This window comes from Grus americana, chromosome 1 (assembly GCF_028858705.1).
Source record: "Grus americana isolate bGruAme1 chromosome 1, bGruAme1.mat, whole genome shotgun sequence".
In the NCBI taxonomy this organism is placed as follows: domain Eukaryota; kingdom Metazoa; phylum Chordata; class Aves; order Gruiformes; family Gruidae; genus Grus; species Grus americana.
The window spans coordinates 6,935,406-6,959,719 of NC_072852.1; the positions used below are offsets into that span (position 1 = coordinate 6,935,406).

A 24,314-nucleotide genomic window follows, 5' to 3' on the forward strand; every position below is an offset into this window, starting at 1 on the left:
TATATATACCAATTCATTATCTTGAATTTTTACGACTATAAAAACCTCAATGGAAAGAGCTCTCAAAAAACTAAATTATTTTCAGACACCTGGTCAGATACCTATATTTTATCGTTTAGAGACTTTACATCATCCCTACAATATGAAACATCAGAGAGGTCAAATTAATCCCTTGATTTCAAGAGGCGTTATGCTAGAAATTAATCTGGCTGTGTATCTGAGACGCATGGGTTGCACCCAAAAAGCATTCCAGGTTTCCAGATCACAGGAAGAGGAGAAAAAAAAAAAAAAAAAAAAAAGATGAAACCCCTTCTGTCTATAGGGAGGAACTTTTAACCATCCTACTCCTGTGAATATGATTCTAATTTAATTACTCAGCCCACCTCTATAATTTGCATAAAGATACTCATTTCAGACAACCACTTGATGGTCAGTGGCATAAAATGTAATTATACAAGTTTTCCTTCATGCATATCAGCAATTTTGAATTGAAATGATATAGGCTTTAAAGAGTTAGCAAACAGTGCTTGAAACTACTTTCTCCAAAGAACAACACAGAAAAAGTGCAAACAGTTATATAACATCAGTTAAGTCAGTTTTTACAATTTTCCTTCCAGAATCTACAGTGATATATACAGCAATGCCGCACTGTGGGATAAACTCATTTAAAACATATACATTCAAAGAATCATAGACAATCTAGGTTGGGACTTCTGAAAATTATCTGGTCCAACCTGCTGGAAGCAGGACCTTAGATTAGGTTTGTAACATGTGATAAACAATAAATTTGGAACAGTGAAGTTATAATTAAGGTTTTGTCAGCACATCTATAAATGCAAACTTCCTTAACAGACATTGCCAAGACAGCTTCAGTGTGCGTATGGACCTGTGGCATGATGGTTTGTATGTCCTGTAGGGGAACTCATCAAGCCTTGGGCTACTCAAAGCTCCCTCCTTCCCTCTCCCATCACTTGACAGGTGCGTGCCCTGTAACTTGGAGTGGAAAGGAGAAGGGATGGCACGAAAGAGGGAGAGAGGGAGGTCTGAATGGGGTATTCAGTAAGTTACACAGGCATGTCCTGTATGACACGAGTGACACATCTGCCTGCGTAAGTCCATCACCAGCTATCAGATGAACCCTCTTGTTCATCACAGCAAGTTCAAAATTATGACTACAAAAAACAGCCTGAGAAATTCACGTTAAGAGTTCTCCATCAGCATCACATTCCAAGGTTAGGACTCTCCTGTTTTTAAAAAAGGTGACATTGACAAAACACTAAGACATAAAATCTGGAAAAAGTTTTAAAATCCTGTGTAACAGTCTACCGCATCTTAAAAAGGCAACCACGCCTATGTGAAGCTCCCATGTACCAAAATCAGATCAATTGATTTGGTATATAGTGAGTTGATTTAGACTTACCCCTCAAAACACCTAAAATTTTCTGTGACCTTTGAGGAGCCCAGTATTCTACATAGTTGTATTTGCACAGTTGTAGTCGCACAGCTTTTGATGATTATTAAATCTACAGATTTTTTGTAAGATTATTTTAGTCTGTGATATCACTGTGTAAAGCTCCAAGCAAGTCTTTAGCTCTTGAGGGATTCAAAATTTCACTTATGACATTGTCAGATAGCACTTGGGTTGGTTTTTTTTTTTTTAAAAAAAAGGTGATAGCTTTGCAGAAGTAGGAACAGAAAAATGGCCAACTAGCACTTCGTGTTACGGGTGGAGAAGATGCAGGAACACTGAAAAGCCAGGGAAGGAAGCTATCACAGTATGAGGAAGTCTTAAGCAAGGAAAAGGAGCCAGAGCCTGTTGGAAATTTGCTAAAAAGCCCAAGTTCCAGATAATATTGACTTTTTCAGGCTTCCAAGAACTACAGCTTTTCTGAATCACCATGTCATTAACATCTACATTCCAGGATACTGGAATTCCTGGAGTAGTTCCATACCAATCAGCACGGAATATGCATAGATCACGTTAAACTTGGCATGGAAAGAGAGGACTACCAATAACATAAAAGTAACAAGACAGAGCAGGAAATATTGTGATAAAACAAAGAAACTCAAAGTTAATGCCTAGATACAGTGACAACTTTTTTTCTGTGGATTCCTGTCCTGCCAAATGATAGCATAGCCACAATATTATTTAACAAATTCTCTATTAAGTTTCCACTAGTATTTTATTCCTTATATAGATACGTACATACCCAGCTTTCAACTGGTTACATTCCCTGAGAGATTAAGAAGAAAGGAAACATCTGATTTTCATTAAGAACTATTTGAAAGATATCACATATAAAACCAATGACCTACCACTATGGGTGAGCTTCAGTCACATGCAATGCCTCCCAGTACAAAGCTCACGTTATGTCTTATTTTGACTATACAGACAGAATAGCATAATTCCATTTTCAAATAATTTACAACTTAAATAGGGCAGGTTGAAACCTACTATGTACTAAGTGACATGAAACTCCATACCATGCATAGCATGCTTTGGACCAGAGAGAAGTTTCACCAAGGCCCAGAAGGCATCTTCTTCATTCATGTACATAAGGAGTAAAGCTGTGATCTGGCTCATTCCCTGACAGTATCCAACTTCCTGAAAATCAGACAGTGAAAGTATTAAAACACTGAAAACAAAAGCCTCATTACCACAAGCTGTTAGTTCCTCCTTGAGCTAGTGAAGGAAAGAGGATGCCTGTCCTGATGGTGTGAGTTCCCTAATTATGACACCACCAAACACACTTAATATTTAAACATATCTAATATTGATAGACAGAAGGGATGATGTACAATCCTCCAATTGAAAAGTGAACTGCAAGTCTTGATTGCTCATTAGAACTCTCTACTGATGCACAAAATCCTTGTCAGTACTAATCATTTCAAGTAACTGTATAATCTTATTCTCCAAATGGATGTATTTTCCATTTAGTTGTAATTTGTGGGGGGGGTTGGGGGGAAGGGGTCTTGCTTTGTTTTGCTTTACAGTCAGGGCACCACCTGATAAACATAGGACTTTTTCAAGAGTGACCTATAACTATAAACCTGCTCAAATTTAGCAGCCCATAGCAATCAGATGTAATAAACCCCAAGAAAAAAAATTTATTATTCCAAAACTGAACTTGAGTATTTCCTTTGCCATTAATTTTGAATTTTATGGCAGGAACCAACTGTCACTATCATTTAGCTGCTCAGATAACCCCACTGACAAAGTATTTGTAAGGACAATGACTTAACTGTTAAGTTTTTTCGGGTTTACAAATTCTTAGGAGAACTTTGCTCTACAGATAAAACCAAAGCAAAAGAACTGTTATAACATTAAGAAGGAAAAATGCAACAAAGTGCAAAATAAAAACCTCACTGCAGTATTCCCATCATTACACTTTAGCAGTTGATTTTAAACAATATTTTTCATGCAACTTGAAAATACTAGTCCAACATTCTACAGAAGATATATAAAGGCCCTTCCAGAGTTTAATTTCTCAGTGTGTCAACGCTGCTTACAAATAAAAGCGTAAGACAACATAACAAGTGAAAGACAACAAATTCCAGCAATGTAAGTTCTTTTATGGGCCAGCAATTGTGAGGAGACAGGAACAGGACAGAAAGGTTACATTTCCTGGAACTTTGAAAAATGAAATAAAATGGTATTTAATTAGAGTAACAACTTCTTAACTTTACGTAATTTTACATTGAATTCTAGGGAGTGGCTAGTGGATATAAAATGAAAGATGTACAAAAAGTATCAAAATAGGCACAAACAATGAGGGCACAGTGCAGTAAAACCACAGTTAAATGTGGAGATGGTAGCATCTGTTTTCTATTTTTAGCATGCAGCCAAAAGCCATTACAAAATACAAATGTTTCTAACCCTTATGATATAGTCTAGAAACCCCACTTAAAGAAATCCTCACTCAGGACCGAGCTTGGTACTGAAACATACATATTGAAGCACACCACCCTAAAAGAGGGCTTATGTAAAGAAGATGCATCCTTCAAAATCGTTTTCTGTTTGTTAGAACCCTCCAGGTTATGAAGCATGCCTGCCCTCCTCCAATATGCATCTTTCTGCAGTGTGTTTTCCTTCCCGTCATTCAAATGATTTAAATGGAAGGTATATAATACAATGGGGGGGAAAAATATTCTTATTAGACACAATATTTACTTTAGTCAAGCTGTATGCACAGTTCAGTCTGTCCAATAAAGTACCCATAATCAAGATATTTTGTTTTAACTGCAGCTCAAAACATGTCAACAAATAATTTATTTTTATGTACTTCCAAAGGTCTCTGAAATGTCTGTTGTTTGGGGTTTTTTTAAGGGAGAAAGAAGATACAGAATTGCAAGTTATTATCTTCTAGCATGTTCAGAGAAATCATATTTAAGTGTGAAGGTACAGAACTTACCGTATTATAAATGGAATATGCAGCTAAAACATGGAATAAAGATTGTTGCCTGCAGAAATAAGAGTAGAAAAGGAAAATATTATAATATTGCCTTTTGTAAAAACAGAAAAACATAAAACTAGCGAAGTATGCTTCGGAAACCTCTTTCCCCAATTTAACTTGTCTAGCACTAAGGAATAGGACAAGCCACACTTTACAATGATATGCGCTTCTAATTTCAAACCAACATTACATTCAGCACTTTTCTGATGTCTTACGTACAGAAAGGTTTCAAAAAAATACCTGTAATACTTTGAGAAGGCAATGGTGTCACATTATTTTAATAGATAGGTAAAGTGAAACATAGGATGGGCTACACTTCAAACACTGATTTATTCTGAATGCCAAGCTTTAAACACTCCAGACCTGATTTCTCTGCTTGCACAACACTAACAGCTGTTACTAATATCAAACAGGTGTAGAAGAGTTAAAATACACGAAGCAGCTACAAAGGTGTCTTAATCTTGGCACCCAAATTAAAGGCTGCTTTAGTGACTGCTACTGTAAACTGAAGAAAAACAATACCGACTCCGACTGAGCATCCTATGCTCAGTCCTCCAGAGTGTACTCAGCTCCATGTACTTCTGAGGTAGAATTACAATGAGCTTTGTCTAGATCCTTTGCTTTCCGTAAAAAACAGTCAAACTTGTGAAGGTAATAAGACTACCAGAAAAAAAAATGAAAAACCAAACCCAACCCAAAACTCTGCTCTTCTCCCATTGGGATATCAAAGTCATGGTGGAGAGCTCTCATAATGAATTTTTAAACTCACACCTACTTTTTGTGATTTGTTGGGGAGAGAATTTGGAAACCTGAATGCCTACTTTCACCTGCAACTAAACCTGCTAAAATTTAACTGTGAGTTTTGCATACTGTCCTTTTACTGCCCACTGAAATCCCCTCTGCCTGCCACTAATCAAATGTATAGAAATAGATATTAACAGGTTAAAAAAAGAAAGCATAGGTAAAAAGCTGCATATTTTCTGTTGGGAAAAGGATGGATACTTGGAGATTTTTACCAAAACATCTAGATTATGGCATTTTTGTTTGCCCTCTTGCAGAACTGAAGCTTAGCTATTCTTCAATAACCAAAGTAAAGCATAAACTAAAGTACTAGATATTAAGCTGGAGTCTTATTTTACAAGGACAAACTAAAAGGTCCCAAATGTACACTGGAACCTTCCATATCTTCAGCTGACCATATGAAACAGAACATAAGACCTCAATCTCATTCAGAGTAAGATACATAAAACAATAGTAATTTTAGTACTATTTACACTAGACGATACCACTAAAGACCTGTAAAAGAACGAACCTTCAAAGACTTACAGTCTACTTAAAAGTCAAACAAGCTATTGATTTACCCGGGGGACTTTATTTCATTGCTATGTGAAATGATTTCTGAATTTTTCATCGAGGCATCACTGGAAATGCATAATATATGTACAGTAATTCCAAGATCTATTCCAAGTGTGAAATTGCTTTATGCAGCCAAAGGCTTTCCTGGGGACTCTGAGGGCACGCTTACAACACAGCTACGGGGACGGGAGCTGGCTCTGCTTGTGTTAACCCCAAACTGATGAGATAGCAAGCTTCTGCCAATGCCTAAAACGTGTGCATAAAAACTAACGAAGGCCAAGATGCAACACAGCTGTTTTTGCACAGGACTGTGCCAGTACAACTGAGAGGTGAGGCATGTCCGCTCAAGCACAGATAGCGCCGCACAAATGTATCTAAACTACAGTGGCTGCACAGAATAGCTCTCAGCTTGGGAATTTCGGCTTTGTACTCCATCCTGTGTTGCAGCCATCAGAGAAATTCCCCATATTTAGAATTTGTCCACAAAATGCCTACAATAATAATGTAAGAAAATGTTTGGTTTATTATCACATTAAAATCCTCAGCTCTGAGTATTGCTTTTTGAAAATAGCAGACTACCGTAGAACCTGCCTTGGAAAGAAAAGCTGATTAAACACTGAAGTAATACAGTCACAGAAGGGAAAAAAATAACCTCTTCATCTCAGCAGGGTGCTGATGCTGCAAGCTAGCAACAGTGTTGATGTTTGTATCACCACTTATTTCACTATTAAGCGTTTTTAAGGATGACAGCTGCCTAATATTCCTCATCCAATGACAGAATAAAAAAACCCCCCACATTTTGAAGAAATTCAAAAGCATTAAGACCTACATTTGTAAATAATTAAATGCTCACATACAAAATACTGCTTTATTTGGTTCTGAATTAGATACTAGGAGAAGAGGAATTTAAAATCCAAAGGAAGGGTAAAATCCCTGGGAAGATAAAGAGTTATTAGACATGCAAAAAGTTACTCTGTTCCTGAAAATACACGGTTAAATAAAATGACTGGGTAACAAATCTTCATTAATTTATTAGCTTGGTATTCCCATGCTTTTGTATTTACAATATCTGAGACTGTTTTTTATTAAATATTAAACAAGATGAGAAATTTAAAATTGGTTTTCCTTGGAATGCTACTGACCACACCATAGTGAGGAAAACTAGCTGGTTGGCAGTGACCATCTGGTTTTGTGGCAGCAACAGTAATTACATCACTGCACACAGACAACCCTGCTTTGAAAGTTTGGAGCTTACATGGGTCGAAGAGGCTTGAGGCAGATCGGAAGCCAGTCTTAAGACAAGCAAAACAAAATCTTTCGATTTACTTACTTAACACCATATCTGTCTCGAAACATGATATGATCTCTGTATGTTCGATTTACATCAAGATCAATTTGCCTAATATCTGGTGAAGACCCTCGTGCTTGACACTTCAATTTCTGGGAAAAAGAGTAAAGAACAGAAATTAAGTTCAAAATTCTGAACTCTAAAATAGCAGAAACCGGCCTGACTGTACACCTATATTGAAGTATTTGCCATTTCATGATTTAAAACACTTAACATAGAATAGCAACTCACAAGATAACAATTTTAACTTCCAAAATATGCATATACATATATAAATTCTATAGAGTCAGACACATTCACACAGTATAGATGTAAAAAGACCAATAATACACATTTTTGTGACACACCATTCACTACCCATATTCATGGATGGCTCTGTTTCAGCATTTCAAATTTCTAATTGCCATTTCTCAGGTAGGCACATTACTGGGCAAAGACAGAAAGGGAATTTTACTACTCAGGAACAAGAACCTAAGATGCAAGTGCTCCAGACTGGACTTTTAGCAAATTATTTCGTGTGGTTTTCATACTTTTCCTGCCTTTTTCTTGAAGCAGAAGTAATAGCTATGTAGTTGCCAGTTATTATCTAAGTATAGATAATGGACGTTTCTCTAGTCATTTCCTCTGTCTTTCTGTTCTCATCTAATTTAGTTGTAGAATACTTCTACTTTAGCACTTGCTTTAATGTTTTTTAATTAAATTGAATACTTAGGAAGCCCCACGGTTAGATTACCACCTTATTTTTCACACTTACAATAATTGACTCTTGACATTCATTCATTCTCCCTCCTGTCCCTAAAAGTTGAGTTTGCAAGGCATTTCTAACTGGATTCAACATGGTATTTTCAAAACCTTACATCCAAGTAGGCATTATTAGAAAATACCACAGACAATCAAAAGGCAGAACTCTATAGATTCTGCTTGCAAGAAAACAGAAAGGTGTAAAGACAAAAATAAGACAGACAAAGGGATCAAACAGGGAAAAATAACATCCAGGCACATTGGGAATTACCTGTTAGTCACTGAACCAACTGGTAGGAGGCATTAACCAGCACAACACTAACCACAATCTCAGCTTCCTGCACCTTTCAGTATAAAGTACTAACATCCAGAATGATTTGTCCCCAGACAGACAGAAAAGAAGCATAGAGAAAATTTATAATTTTAAGGTGGCATGAGGAACCAGAGCCTATGATTTGTTGGAATATAGGAAAAGAAGCACCCTGAGTCCTTGCCATCATGGGAGCCTCTAGCATGAGTGGGAAAAAAAAAGGGTACGAAGGGTTTGAGAAACAGAAAGGACAGAAGATTTAGAACTGGTGATTGCCCTGCACAGAGAACTGAAAGAAGCTCTTTGGCCTACAGCAAATGTACATATTTTCCTTCTAATTTTAAGGTATGTGATTTGTAAGTGCTACTTGTAATGAGGAGTGCTAATACCACTTCAGGAAATGGGAAAAATGAGCTTATCGCAAATAAACAAGCTAGGATAACAACGGAAGAAACTCTTTCTACTTCTATAGCTGAACTACAAACACTTTTTTGTTTTGCATTGAGCACTAGATGGCATTAATCATTTCTGAAGATGAACTCACCTATTTTTAAATGCTTCTAGCTTTACCCAGTATTCTTTCCCACAACTACATTATTCAGCATGAACTCTGTTTTATCCCTTTTAGATCTGCCACTAGTCTTACTCACGAAGTTAAACAAAATATAATAGTCAGAAAGAGCAGCCTGTCAGACTAAAGAGCGATAAATAATTTAAGAGGAAGATCACAGGCACCAAAATTTAGATAACATCAATGCCAAGATCGATCTTCTTTCATGACCTTACAAGATTCCTTGTCTACTCAGACTCAAAGTCTCAGCTCCAAGAAAGCGCTGTTAGAAAGTGCCAAAATCAAACATGCAATGCATTTCCTTGAAGCTCTGGACATTACTTCTTTAAAAGGCAGTGAACATTTAAATTCCTACTCTACAATACTAAATTGCCTTTCTGTTAGCTGAACTCTCCCTATAATCCTTTAGCAGACAGACAGAGAGGAATAGACAGAATTTTGAAGGATTCAGTTCCCCCTCTGCCTAACTTACTGGCCTGCACATGAGCCTTTCCACTCTTGGGTGCGAAGTTTAGCTCTAATGGCCATCAGCTGTATTCACACTCACAGAAAAAGTAGAGTTAGTAGGGAAAAAATTAGAGAAATGCAGCCACAATAATTCAGAGGTTGCTTTAAGTGCTGCTCAGGGTGAGGATGAAGGCTAGAGGGGTAACACAGAGGTATTTTCTTTAAATTCTAAGCAGGAGATTTGCTTAAGTAGTCGATTTATACCTGTTTTGTGGGGTTAACCTCTGAGAATACAATCAAGTAACCAGACAGTGCTTTCTAAGGGCTACTTAAGCTTCACTTGGAGATGACTTCATTCTGGCTTTTACAAGATTAAGTCACCAACCTCCATCCCCTCCAGAATACTGGAACCCCTCTTACTGATATTCAGCTAACAAGGTGGTTCCTTAATAGACATTTCTCAAAGAGCTGTAGTTTCAGAGGTGTCTGTCTTCTTACTGGGACAGGGGTTTTTCTTATTTTGTTTTGCTTTGGCTTTTAGAAGGGCTTTTGCAAGTATTTGAGGATGGGAAAATAAACAGAAAGAACATCAAATTAATTACATGAATTACAGAACCAAAAAATAAGCTGGAAAAGTGCTTTTCAATACATAGCTTTTTCCTAGCTAAAACAAGCAGTAGAGTTAAATGCAATTTCTAATCTTTTTTTTTAAACACTGCATAACAATAAAAGCTTAATAAAGCTTGTAGTCTTATTATCCAAAATTTTTTAATTAATATTAAGTGGAAATTCTACAAACTCACATTATAAAAGTCTTTCATTTCTTCTTTCATTTTAGGGACATCAAGTAGTAAAGACCAGACTTGCCCTCTGAACTGCAGTGGGATTCCTTTATAAATTCTCCTATGAAACTGTAAAAAAAAAAAAAAAAGAAAATATAAATGCAGTACAATCTATGACGTTCTGAACAAAAGGAACAGTGACACACAACATGCTAAAGAGAAAAATGCAATAATATCAATTGTCCTAGCAAAGGGATGACCTGCTGGGGACAAAGTGCTCCAGTGTCTTTTAAGGGACTAAAAGTGTCCAATGACGCCATCGGGGATCTCTGGTGGAATCAGCAGAAGCACAGGGAACAAAATGGACACACAGGCCAAAACATCACTCTGTGCAGGTGATGCTTACGAGTCAGGACTCTAGCATGTAGGAAGTCCTATCAAAACTATATCACCTCTGCTGAGCAGCACTTGTTCTACAAATATTGGAAAGATAACTCAAAGTTTTGCAATTTTTGACCCCCCCCCCGAAAATCAGAGTCTTAGCAACACAATATTTCAGGACAAGCCACAAATAACTCACTATAATTACAAACTATAAATGGGAATGGTGAAAGGCAATCAGCAATATCACAAAGCCTTAAAGATTACCAGTAAAAAAACCCAAAAGGCATAACTGATTTTTGAATTCTTGTAAAACTGGAATGTATGTATGCAAACTAAACAAACATGTGAGACCACCAAAAAGATCAGGATGTGCCATTTCTAAAGCTAGCATATTTCAGATCATATTTCTAAACGAATAACCACTTTTCTAAATGCATATTAAAACATTTGCACAAAAACAGCGTATAAAAGAGATTCTAGCTACGGTTTCTAAGAATACAGAACAACCTACCAACACTGCAATGCAATTCTTAGCTGTGAAACAGAAAAATGAAATTCCCCATTCCTGGCACATTCTGTTCTGACACATAAAAAGCTTGTATTAGAAACGGGTCAGAAGGGGATAACTCAGTACCTGTGCGTAACTAGAGTCGTTGTATAAACTATTTATCAGTCCCACCTCTGACACATCACTGCTCTTGCACTCTCATTCAGTGGTTTGGTTCTTACTGGGCTTATTTGAAAAAAATCAGGAGCACTGACAACTGTCTTCCTCAGTTCTCTTCTGATTTGTACCTCTTTCTGCTGCAGAAAGAGCATTTAGGAGCATGAAGAGAAAGATGGACTAGCTGTCTAAAGTCTTGGCTTTATGCAGCCAGGAGAGACTCAAGGAGTCTCTTTCAGGAGACACGTCTAAGAAAAGGAAAAACAGAAAACTAACAAAGAAAATGAACCTTTCTGAAGTTCTGGTTTTACCATTAATGATGGCACGGGGAGACAATTAGATTTAAAAGAGAACAAAAACACACACAATCCCTCCCCAAACAATTTATTCTTTGCATTTAACCTACATTGAAAGTTAGACCTTAAAAAATTGACAAAACTATCACTTCCTTGAAACATTTAAAAAAGTTATGTTTGTAACATAAGAAATATTTTAAAAGAAATGTCCTCCTCAAAGACAGGATCCTTTTTTCTTTTTCATATATTTCACATCTCCGGTTTTGGAAGATTAATGAACCCTTCTTTGCAGTATATTTGCAAGCCTCCTGCTGTTTGGGATATATCAGGTCTTTGAAGATGTCTTTAATGCCAGCAAAGATTTGTGTCTGGATTTTAGAATGCGTAACTCTTACAGAAGTAAGGTTATGACTTTTTTTCCCTGTCCCCTTTTCAAATGAAAATTTTAAACTCATGTAAGATGCAACAGCAATCCTGGAGGCTGTCCACAAAAAAAAAAAAAAAAAGTGCTTTTTAAAGAAAATTTTGCTGCTTTAATATTATTAGGAATGCTAAAACAGCAACACTTCTAGTGTGAGCACAGTTGGGTCAGTAGTTTCTTCTGTAAGGATAAAGAGTAACATATAGTGCTACAAAGCCCCATCCTCTATAGATGTATATCCAGACTTCAGCTCACACCAAGAATTTCAGTGTGCATCAACGCAGACACAAGAATAGCTGCTTGCCAGAGAGAGAGAATAATTCAGTCTTTTGAAAGCCAAGCAGTGGAGTCATCCTGAGAAGAGATTAGCCTGTCTACTGGAAAGCAGAAGAGCAGAATGAGCCAAATTTGTGAAATATTTTCTGGGAACTTTAAAGAAAAACACAAAAAGATGAAAAAAAAAAAAGCGATGTTATATGTCCCCAGTGACATCTAGCTGTATTCCTCAGACCCATGGTACACAGCAACAGTGTACCTTGGTAACAAACATTTTTGCCAGTTAATTACAATTTTGTAACTCGTTTTCAAGTGTCTCCACCAACCATAAGGTTATTAATGGAGACAACTGGTTGAAGAATAAATTCTCAAGACTACTGTTGTCCTAACTAAATATTTTGGGAGAACGTCAGGTGGACACCAAAGGCCAGAAATAAGCCTTTGTAATAATAGTTTCTTACTGAAATAGAATTAAAACAAATTCAAACCATCCAAAGTGTGGCATTGTTTTGGGGTTTCTTAGGAGATAAAACTGAAGAACAACCAGTTTCAGAGGAGTCTATGGCATTTACAGTTTTCCCATCTTCTGCACTTCCCAGACTGAAACTGCCAAACACTAGAAGAGCTCTTAAAGTAGTAAGTAAAAACTGAGATAGAGAATTGTGGAGGCACTTTTAAGAGAAAAGTTTGAAAAATGAGTTGGCAAATATAACTTTAAAAATGAGTGGAAAGGACAGAGACACCAGCAGTTTCATCAGCCTACTACAGTTATGCCAAAAAAAACCAGAAGGAAAGCAAACATTTTCAGCAACTAAGATCAGAATTATCGCACTACCTGACAGAATAAACCCAAATAACATTCGGAGCTTCTTGCAAACCATTCTACATGTAGATCCAGCTGACTCTGCTGTTCCAACTATTCTTTTATTTAGGCAGAGAAAAAAAAAACCTCTCAGTCATCCCAACTTGTTACAAGATCTTGCCTACAGATTCAGCAGAACATGAGACTAAAAACTTTCACTGTCTGCCCAGTATACAAGAGAGGAATGTAACTCAAAACCAGAAGCTTTCATGGAACAAGCTCCATTACACAAACGATAATGTGGAAACAAGTGTGAATAATTTTGTGTAGAATGGAAAACTGAGAGGAGCGGCTGATACCCCAGTGGGTTGTGCTGCCATCCAGAGGGACCTCAACAAGCTGGAGAAATGGGCTGATGGGAACCTCATGGAGTTCAACAAGGAGAGGTGCAAAGTCTTGCACCTGGGGAGGAATAGCCCCATGCACCAGGACATCCTGGGGACCACCCAGCTGGAAAGCACCTTGGCAGAAAAGGACCTGGAAGTCTTGGTGGACACCAAGTTGAACAGGAGCCAGCACTGCGCCCTTGAAGCAAAGACGACTAATGGTATCCTGGGCTGTGTTAGAAGTATTGCCAGCAGGTCAAGGGAGGTGATCCTACCTCTCTGCTCAGCAGTGGTAATGCCACAGCTGGAGTACGGTGTCCAGTTCTGGGCTCCTCAGTAAAAGGCAGACATGGACTTATTGGAGAGAGTGCAAAGGGCTACAAAGATGAAGGTACTTGACCATCTATGCTGTGAGGAAAGGATAAGAGAGCTAGGACTGTTCAGCCTGAAGGAGAGATGGCTCAGGGGAATCTAACCCATGGACATAAGTACCTGAAGGGAGCGTACAAAGAACGGAGCCAGGGTCTGTTCAGTGGTGCCCAGTGCCATGACCAGAGGGCATGGGCACAAACTGACACAGAGGAGGGTCCCTCTGAACGTGAGGAAACACTTTTTCACTGTGAGGGTGACCAAGCACTGGCACAGGTTGCCCTGCAATGTTGTGGAGTCTCCACCCTTGGAGATACTCAAAAGTTGTCTGGATGTGGTTCTGGGCAGCTGGCTGCAGGTGGCCCTGCTTGAGCAGAGGGGCTGGACCAGATGACCTCCAGAGGTCCCTTCAACCTCAAGCAGCCTGTGATCTTGTGGGATTCTGCGATTTTGTGAAAAAAGACACAGCTGCACTGCAGGGGGGGAACCACACATACTTCACAGCAAAACTCATTTCTCATAATTATTCAGTCACCAGTTAAAGAATGTATAAATGAGCAAACTGATTATTAGCTAATTGAACATCTCTACCATCAGTACCATACTACTGCCCTCTGCTGTCTTTTATTTCAATATGTAATATAAGGTTGAAAACATGTTGAGAAACACTGGGTTGGGTCTATATACTTGCAGAACTTGATTTACTTGTCTGTTCTTTTTGAATTATTAATTAAAACAAAAAGTAGAAAATTCAGCAAGTTGCTTTACTTTTTCTTCTATTTCTGAGATGAGTCGATCTTCAACAAATTCTTTAAAATTAAGGCTTTCTTAAGATAATAGCTCAGAATAAAATACAAGTATACAAACTCAGAGTTCAGATAATCGTCCTACAAAAACATGCATCATTCAAAGAATTATGGAATCTGGGATGTTTCTGTCAGCATAGGACACAGAAAAAAAGAAAGTCACCCTCGGTAGATATAATTATATAAACACGACTTAAATAAAAATACAGGTTCAAATTCTGTATCACATCTAAGCTGACATTCAGCCAAGGATAGTTGTCAAACTCTTGCAATTATTGCTAATACTGTTGATTTTGAAGTAGATAGGACAAGCGCATGCTAGATGAGGACAAGTGCATACTAGATGAGGCCCCACCACCTGGGAATTCAAGAGGAGCTTCTCACGCAGAAAGAAATTGGACCTGTAAATTGGACCTTCCCATTGTGAAACAAGAGAATATACACAATGAATTAAAAGGCTTACAAAGCAAGAAGAAAAAAAAAACCCAAGCTTCTCAAATTTGGAATATTCCAAATTAGCCATCATCTCAAGTAATGAAGTCCATAACATCCAACATTCAATAAGGCCTCCATGGGAAAAACCTGGAAAACATACAACCTCCCCTTCCTTCTCCTGCCCCAATCTCAAACTCATAAACCCAACGAGTTCCAGGACAAGAAACAAGGCCAATGTCACACAGCACTAGTCTGAAGAGTGGGAACTGGCATTCTCGCTGCTGCAAGACATAAAACTGGTTTTCTTGAAAAGAAAACTTTCTCAGTTATGTCAGGAAGAGCTGCACAAGCAGCAGAGGGACTCTGCCACCTCAAAAAGAATCAGTAATGAGAAGTGTAAGAATTAAAATCTGAAGTTGCACAAGAAAGTATATTTATAATGAAAAGAAAGTGTATTTATAAAGGCTGCTGCCTTTAGAGGTTCTTCAACTTCTGTGGGTTGCATAAAAGGAAGAAAAAGTGCAAATACAAGAGTTGCTCAATCTCATTCAAAAAATCTCAGGAATGCGAAGAGGGTTCTTCATTAAGGCTCTGTGTTCAGACTCCAAACTAAGTGGAGACTTGATTATTATATTCTGTGTGAATGCCAGAACAGCTGGAAATTGCCAGTTACCCTGATTGTTTCTCTTCTTCCTTTCCCTCTCAATTTAGGCAACTTCAATCACAGACAGATGAAGGGAGACAGTAAAAGACAGAAATACTTTGGTGGAAATATTCAAATGGGATATAACATATAACAGTTTTATTTAATCTTTCCTGAAAGTTATGATCATACTAAGCCAGGAAGGATTTACTATCTGTGGTGGTTGACTGTACAATGGATTATTAAGTAGTAGAATACAAATAGGAAATAGAAGCATAAACTAGAGAAAGACCACACTGAAACACAAGCTTTGCTGCTCTATGACATTTACTGCATAAGAAATGACTGATGGGGAGATGAAAGCTTTGTTTTGACAAATATCAATCAGGCAAAGACGCAAGGGCAGTTACACACTTCAGAGACTGGTGTCTGTAAGAATCACGATGACTTCACTGAAAAGATGCCTAAATAATCATATAGGAATCAAGGAGTTTTATACATGGTTATGGAGTTGTACATGAGTTCATTTTATTATGTCATCCTTCATTACCTCTAAATCATTACTCAAATATGGCAGAGACTGGCAAATTTCTGGTCTGAATATGATAACTCTTCCATCTATTTCCAGTTCCTCATGGTCACACATTGCTGCCCTCCACCCCCTTGCCCCCTCCCTTTTTTTTCTTTTTTTTAATTAAGTTTAAGCACAGAAGTTCTAATGGGAAAACAGCGTGAAGTTCCCAGAGCCCACATCTCTCTCTCAATATTCTTCTGCAATAAAGATCAGGGGAAGATGTAAATTGAGGCATCTCGCACACATGTGCGCGCGCGCGCACACACACACACCAGTGTGTTAAAGTTTTCTCATTAATTCCCCTTGTGAAGTTATGATGGAAAAAAATAAGGCAGCAGCCTATAGGCAGCTCTGCAAGAGTATTAAATGAAAACTGTATTTTGCAATTAAGCACATGACAGCTTTGGATAATGTAATCAAATATATGGATTCATTTACAGTCTGTGTACAGTATGAACAGATTTCTTCAAGCCCAAACTCCCTCAGCTGTATATTATGAAGGTGCACCAGAAACAGGCTGTCTAAAGCCCTGTACTTGTACATATCTGCTTTTTCCCTGGGACCATCACCTTCTCTGACTTCCTTGCTCTCTTTCTAAGAACTTAAGTATCTATCAAGTATGCCATTTTCCAAAACCAAGCCATCACTACAATGATAATCTATACCCTTAAAACATTATCACTGCTGCTGTTGCTGCATGTTCTCTTCAGCGATGTTTCTAAACAACACTGATTTCAGGAGCAGTCTGACTGCACAGAAACCATGGGAATGTCAGGTGAAGTGAGTCTTTTAAGATACAGGCTGTTCGTTTTCTTTAGCAATTTGTTCCTTTAGTGCTAACCACTTTATCCAATCAAGAGAAGACAGAAAGTAAGAGTCAGGAATTGTTCCAGCAACTATTGCTTCCGTGCTTCAAGACAGCGAGCATGGGAAGCCGGTGCATTCTTCCAACACACTTTCAGATAAAAACTGTCTTTATTTGTGAGTTTTGTACAACCCTGAGAACACCACCAGGCTTTCTGTAAAGAGCAGTGACAAATAACGTCTGACTTTCCACTGCATGCTCGGGAGGAGAAGGAGGCTGATTCTTTATTCTGTGTGTTCTGGTTCACTTACCACACAAGATGTGAGAAAGAATAAGGAAAACACCCTTGTTTTTAAAGTCTCTTGTGCTCCACTAGAGTTCAACAATCAATGAAAATTTTTCCTAGCCTCAAGCGAAGTTTATCCCCTTTATGAACATATCGAATTATTCCTGCCACTATTTATAGTTCAGTCTACAATTTGTTACATGAACTGAAACTCTTTCTGCTCAGCTGATCTGCAATGCATGCTCAGTGAATAGAGGATTATTCAGTTAAGTCAGTGTATCATGGACTGATGTCACCGATGGCTGACGAGGAAGACCACTGCTGTTTAGACAATACGTAGCCATTGTGTTACCTGAAACGTCATATTTAACATTTGCAAACAAAGTAGCTGCTACACAGGTTTTTTGATCATCACTTTGACATGGGAACATACTTGATCTCCAAATCACCCAATCCCCACAGTAAAGCAACAAAGCCACAAGTGTTATGACCTCTAGCTTCTCCTTCCAGAGGAGATGACAGGACAAAAAGCAGGATTCTAACAAAATTTTGGGAAACAAATTATTACTTTTTCATGCATTCACTTCATATTTTAAAAACATGAATTTGCTAGTTTCTTAGTTATATGCTGAAAAACATCAACCACTGGCTTTGGTATTTTAACAAAAGCAAAGTGCAAGACATAGCTTCTAGTATTAAAAAGAAGGTAGTAAGCAGACATGATGAGTAGAGGACAAGCTGACTAAATTTCTCCTACTTGAATTGTAGCATCCCAGTTCCCAGCTCATCAGGCTAACAAGTATTCTGGTCTCAACCTCTCCCTTTAAAGTTTTCCACTTTGCACAGAATGATTTACTAAAACAAAAGGCTAATAAGGGAGTAAGCTAACGCTGCAGGCAGTAACCTGGGATGCATAACAGTTGTCCTCTAGTCCTCTACAAAATACAGGAAGATCAGCAGCACCAGAAAATACCAACAGAATCCCCAACAGAAAATGCAAGTTTTAAGCCTTATTGAGGAGAAGAGGGAATATGAATGCGGGATCCCCATATTCTGTGCACTATCCACCAAATGGCCACAAGAAGTTATGAAAACCTCCCCAGGACAGAGTGTTGGGAACATAGCCTCTCCAGCAAGTTTTTTTCCCCAGCTGAAATTCTTCTATAATTTTAGATGACCAAGACTACAATTCCAGCAAAGAAACTATTCACATGAAAACCCCTACCTAGCTTTTAAAGCAAGTAAGAGCACTTAGCACTTAATGGCATACCTAACATAATCCACTTTCTGTCATTACCCCCAGACCACTATTTGTTGTCCGAGTAGGATAAAAATAATTCTGTAATTAGAAACCCCCAAAGCACTTTGAAGATTATTAATGGGCAATTCACTTCCTTAAAATCCATCTGCAGCTTTACACAGAAAATAATTTTACTTTTTATTCTTCTCTTTTTTTTAAGTCCAGAAATGTTGTAGCACTGCTGGGCACTGTTAGGTAGCTGCTAGCAGATTTCATTTCTTCCATATTGATTCCAAAATTAAAAAAAATAAATCAGCTATAAAGTATTCCATCCAAAAGTAGATCCCATTCATACCATCAAAAAAATTCACTTCTCTTCAAGATTATGAATGCTGCATTGCATATTATTCACAGAAAAAACAGAAAGGGCACTGAATTGGCTTCCTATACTTTTTACCTTTAACTTATGCAGTGCAACTCTCCTTTTAACAAAGCAACCTGGTATCTTGGGATATCTTAGATATCTGTGCTGGCAAGCGTGATAATTTAAACATCAAACTATATGCCCCATGTTATGACTAATCAGTTGCCTTGGAGAGTTATTCAAGGCGGTTTTCACTGATCCATGACTGTAAGCTATCCTAGGCCCTTCAGTAAACCTGGGCTGCAAAAAAGAAAAAGAAGAAAAAAAAAGGGGGGGGGGAGGAATGGAAACTGTATAAGAGAAGATGATTAATAATAAAAAAACTCATATATCTTAATAAGACGCCACCAATAACTCAAAAGAATAACTTTATATTTAAATATTAGTACAATTTCCAGCACACGAAGGAATTAAAGTAATGTTAAAACTCATAACGATTCCTGAAGAATTCAGCTGTACCCATTTAAAGGTGTCTCCTCTTTCCAAGTTTATAAAGATTTTTTTCTTCCTTTGCATTCTCAAAGCCGAAATCAAACACAACCTCTAGCTCTCTGCAAGACAAGACAAGCAGGTCTGATGCTTCATCCACTCCACAGATTATTTTGCAGACATGCTCACAATTCGCTGTGTGATCCTAGTTCCAATTCCACAGTGGAAGTGCAAAGCAGTACAGCACACAATTACTACTATGAATATGCTAAAGAGCGTACACAATATTGCCCTCAGAAATTCCTTGCATTTGACCACCATTTTTGTTGGGTTATTATTATTCAGTTATTATGTATTATTGCATTTTGGAAGAATAAAACACCTTTTCCTTTCAGTGTCGGTTTCTTGGAGGGGGTTTTTTCAGATCTCATAAACAGAGACAATCTAATTTGAGGTTATACATTCATTCAGAAGTGATAGCTAATGAAAAAAGCATGCATAACTTTACCTTTTCGCTATTCTTGTATTTTTCCCAGCTTTTCAGCATCTTAAGCCATTTTGTAGTTCTTTCAATTTCAAGGTGTTTTTGCTGAAAAGAAATTAGAATTTTTGTAATTTTTTCCAAATGAATACATTTAAAATTATTTCTGCTCTTCTAAAAATATTGAGAAACAGTTTAATACAGCCTCATCAACTTTTTATCCAGCCATCTAAGAACAGCAACAAAGAGTAACACCAGTTCACTTAAAATGTCAAAAAAACCCAGCCCAACAAAAACTGAGCAGAAACTCTTCTTTTCAGCATTCTTGACTACGTCAAGAATTGTATTTTGTAAGAGGAGTTTAAGATTTATAAAAGTTTCTTCTCTGCACATTTTTGGGAAGTACAGAAAATGCAATTTGTTTTATACTCAGTAAGTTTTTCAGGCAAATAATTTCTGCTGCAAGTTTCTTAAAAGTCAGTTGACTCTGAAACGATGATCTTTACCTAGACCTGCCCTAAACATAATTAGCTACTGTTTTCCAGTGATCACACAAACCAACTCTTCTTAAAAGGCACAAAGTACATGAACAAAAACAAGGGCATGCAAGAGCAACAGTGCAGTAGCAGAAGTGAGAATAAGCTCTAATTCTAGACATTAAAAACTAGAAAGGCTTGGTATAATTCTCATCCTTGGCTTGGTACTTTTTTACCTAAATGGCCCTACATCTTAACATCAAGGAATTTCTTCTGCAGGTGAGATCTACTTGCTTAAATCATATTACTGACAAGAATATTTTAGTAACAAGGTGATAAAATGACAATTCAAAACAAAACAAATACCATCTTCTCAAAATAGTTATATTAAGTAGTATAGCATGTATGATGATAAATATGTTAATTCCATGCATTATTTGTATTATACACAGCTTTAAAAGCATAGGACAATCCTACTACCTCAAAGACTGCCATTCTGCCTATGAAAATCTTGCTATAGTTGCTATCAACATCTTAAACTTGGGAACCAAAGAAGCACTTGGAATTAGCTATTTTAGTCCTTGGAATTCCAAGGCACTTTGGCTCTTCACAGCCAAAAATCTGTATCTTGTTGGCTCCAATGGTAAGATTTTTAGTATGTATGTTTACAGCCCAGTTTCACATGCCATAAAGTAGGCAAGGTGTCCCTGATTACACTACAAAGTTAACTATTAAAGAAATTTTTAAAAAATATAGTTAACAACACTATTTCAACTCTTTCATAATGCTTTGGAGCTGAGGATCAACACTGTAAAAGCTAAAGCAGAAAAATCTATGTGTGTGGCTATTGCTTTCTCTTCAAAGATGAATATAAGCAAATATTTAGGTTTTTTTGTAAAGGACAGCCCCTCTACCTCCAACTTCAAATCCAGGGCTTAATAAAGACAGGAAGGATATTCTGTTTCATATGGTTAGTGATGCAATCTGGTAACAATGTAAGAGTTTAATTTCAAAGCTCTGCAGGATATTGAAAACTTATTAATACTCTCATTAACTGCATCTGAAATGTTGGGGAAAAATATAAAAGAAAGTTATTACTTATTGTCTCAATAGAATCGTAATTTTACTTCTAGCTTTTACTCATCAGAATTTGTGCGTTCTTTCTTGGCTATCAATGCAACAAAATGGGCAAACGACTTCTTTAATCCAGGAGCCCAAAGCCTTGCACTTGCAGAAGTACAACTTGATGACTCTGCAGGACCACCCCACCCATGATTCAGTCCATGAAGCATCCTGGAAATTAGTTAGTTTGGGGTTTTAAAGTTATTTTTACTTGAATCCAACTGACATAAGCCTGACATAAGCATTAGAAAGTGCTTCTGGGGAAAGAAGTGCCTCTACTGTTTCAACCTTAACTTAACTAACTATTCATGTTGCAATCAACTGCCCATATTCTTGTTCAGGTTCCATGCTGTATTTGTTAATATCCCCATCACTTGCTTTTTTTAAATTATTTTTTTAAAATTATAAGAGTTAGGTTAGAGGGGAACTGTAGAAAAACTACTGTTTCCCAGATTTCATAGGTTTCACAACACTGTTTCTGATTCTCCTCCACACTCACAACCCCTTTAAGAAACAAGCATTTTGAACATCTCTTAGAGCAGATGTTCTCTAGGCATAGTTTAGACTGCAGGAATAACACTGCTGTTGAGTCAGGAAAGGTCTCTGCCCTCAACAGGTTGTTCAGATAATTGGTAAGAAAAATAAAACCCTATCTGCTCCCACAGTCTTTTTGTTTGTGTGTTTGATCTACTTTCAAGATTTCTGGTCTTTTGAGCCAGAAGCTCACTTCAATTGTATGTTTGTTCAAGCTTTTATGTCTTCTGTATCAATTTATCCCAGTTCTCAAGTCATGCTACTGTAGTCAAAATAGCAATTATTTCTGTGTTCAGTTGTTGAAAACTTTTAGCTATTTTTCCCCAGCCTGAATTATGTTCACTTTCATGTTTAACAGGTGCAACACTGAAAACATGGCTAGATCTGAGGCAGCTCATTGCAGAGTAGAGGGATGATGATGATGCTCTTTCAAGCAAGTTCCATGTAGTTGTCACCAAAAAAAAAGTTTTAAAAAAATCCATTTATCTGCCTTCTCAGTACATTTTACACTTTGAAGCATTTTTGCCATTGGGAATAACAGAATCCCTAACTGAAGCAGAGAAGGTTTCTTACTCTTGTGTCAGTAAATAATACACTACTGAAAGAAAAAAGCATGAAGTTAAGTTGGCAAGCGTCCATCTCTTGTGCAGCACTCTACCTTCCTGGACAGCAAGTGTGCTAGAGCTGAGGCTTAAAGCAATGCTGTAGCAGAAGCCTCAGACAAAACCAGAACTTGCTGAACTGTTCCCTGGAGAATTTATAATCAAGTAAACCAAAGACAAAACCAAACTGAAAATTACTTACAAAACATTTCATAGCACTTCAAAACTAGACCCAGACAGACTCCAGATTTCCTGAGGTCAGTTCTCTGTCTACTTTTCTCCTCTAGATGATCTTTCCTCCCCTAATTTTCTCTCAGATGTGCTGGATGATTCATCTGAAGGTTAAGTAGTTCATAATGTAGGACAATGATTCGATGCATTTAAGTCACCAAATGCCCAGTAAGGTAATGAAGCATCAAAATTACTCTGCATTCACAGTACTATTGCCTGTTCTAAAAGTATTATGCATGTAAATACACACACAGAAAACTCAGGTTAAGCTTTCCACTAGAATGTATACAAAGAATAGATTCAAAATTCACGAGAATACTCAATCCGTTACATAAGTTGCAAACGAAATGAAAACATGAATTGAATTTTTTAAAATTCACAAGTAAGGCAAAAGGAAAGCATAAATAGTTCTGACAAGAAAGTAACTTTAAAAGATATTGCACAAAAAGCTTTTAGTCTTAGCCTCCATTAACATGAGACATTAATTATCCTATGAATGGTATCTTAAAAATTGTAAAGATTCAAACACTGCTGACGGGAGACAGATAAACCTCAAACCAGCAGAGGTCAGGATATCATCAGGAGTATAACCAGGAGTCTAACACAGGAGCATTACTGTATGACTACAAAAAGACAATAGAGTTGCAATTTAACATTGATTCCATAAATAGTTTCTAGGCTGACATTTTGTCTGAGACAGCATGAATACAATACGGGACAGAGAACTGAGACATCATTTTCCCCCAATAATTTAAGGCTAACTACAAAGCCACAGTGAATCAGAGCTTCAAAACACATATACCACAATAATTGCAAGCTGCCTAATATTTATGCTCATAGACTCACCGCCCTGCTGTGTCCTTCTGATGGAAATGAAATTATATATACGCTCACTATGTTACTAAATTTAATGAAACATGGCAGGAAAATGCAACTATTTCAGGCTGTGGATGCAGAAACACACGTGAACCAATGCAAAACAAAAGGGACTCAGAAGTTCCCTTCTTTTATGAGGAGCATTTATTAGCCAAATACTGAAGCTCAAAATAATTCATTTTCAGAAGCACTGCTGCTCCTAACACTCAGGGATTTGAGCTGCCTTAGAACAAGTCATTTCATCCCTCTTACATGCACGCCACTGATTTCTACAGCCAAGAGGGCTAACTGTAAACTTCAGCTTTATATATTTTTATATTGAGTTTCCTGATGATACAGAAGACCAATATAGACAAACAAGAAGGATCTGATGTTGGAGATAATGGACCTGACAAGCCACAGGAAACACCAAGAGTAACTAGGCCCAGACAAGTAGAAATTCAGTTCCCGATGATTTTAATGAAAACTTGCCGTGTTCCCAAAACATCAGTTCCCAAACTTCTCCTCCAGTACCCCAGCAGCAGCAGGATTTTTGGACTGCTGACAGATCTCGTGTGTACAGAATACACCTGGCTCATCAACTGAACATGACAAGGGAGGTCAAGAAGTTTCAGTGGCAGCCAGGGTATGTGTCATCATTGACCAATCTAGAACAGCACGCCCCGCTCGTCAGGGGAAGGCTACGTACACCTCAGCATCAAAGCCACCACCTCACTTGGACAATCCATCCACCCAGCACAGCT

The 24,314-nt window shown here is 37.6% G+C and overlaps 1 protein-coding gene across 8 annotated transcripts in view; it reads right to left on the minus strand.

The window, feature by feature from the left end:
* USP6NL (USP6 N-terminal like) overlaps positions 1–24,314 on the minus strand; it is a 128,235-nt gene that overhangs the window by 24,805 nt on the left and 79,116 nt on the right. For all 8 annotated transcript variants that reach the window (XM_054802001.1, XM_054801991.1, XM_054802010.1 and 5 more), the window contains 5 exons: positions 19,758–19,838; positions 10,031–10,138; positions 7,141–7,250; positions 4,413–4,461; positions 2,485–2,605 (listed from right to left, as the gene is read on the minus strand). In XM_054802001.1, coding sequence (XP_054657976.1) covers positions 2,485–2,605; positions 4,413–4,461; positions 7,141–7,250; positions 10,031–10,138; positions 19,758–19,838 — 469 coding nt within the window. The remainder of the gene's footprint in view (positions 1–2,484; positions 2,606–4,412; positions 4,462–7,140; positions 7,251–10,030; positions 10,139–19,757; positions 19,839–24,314) is intronic.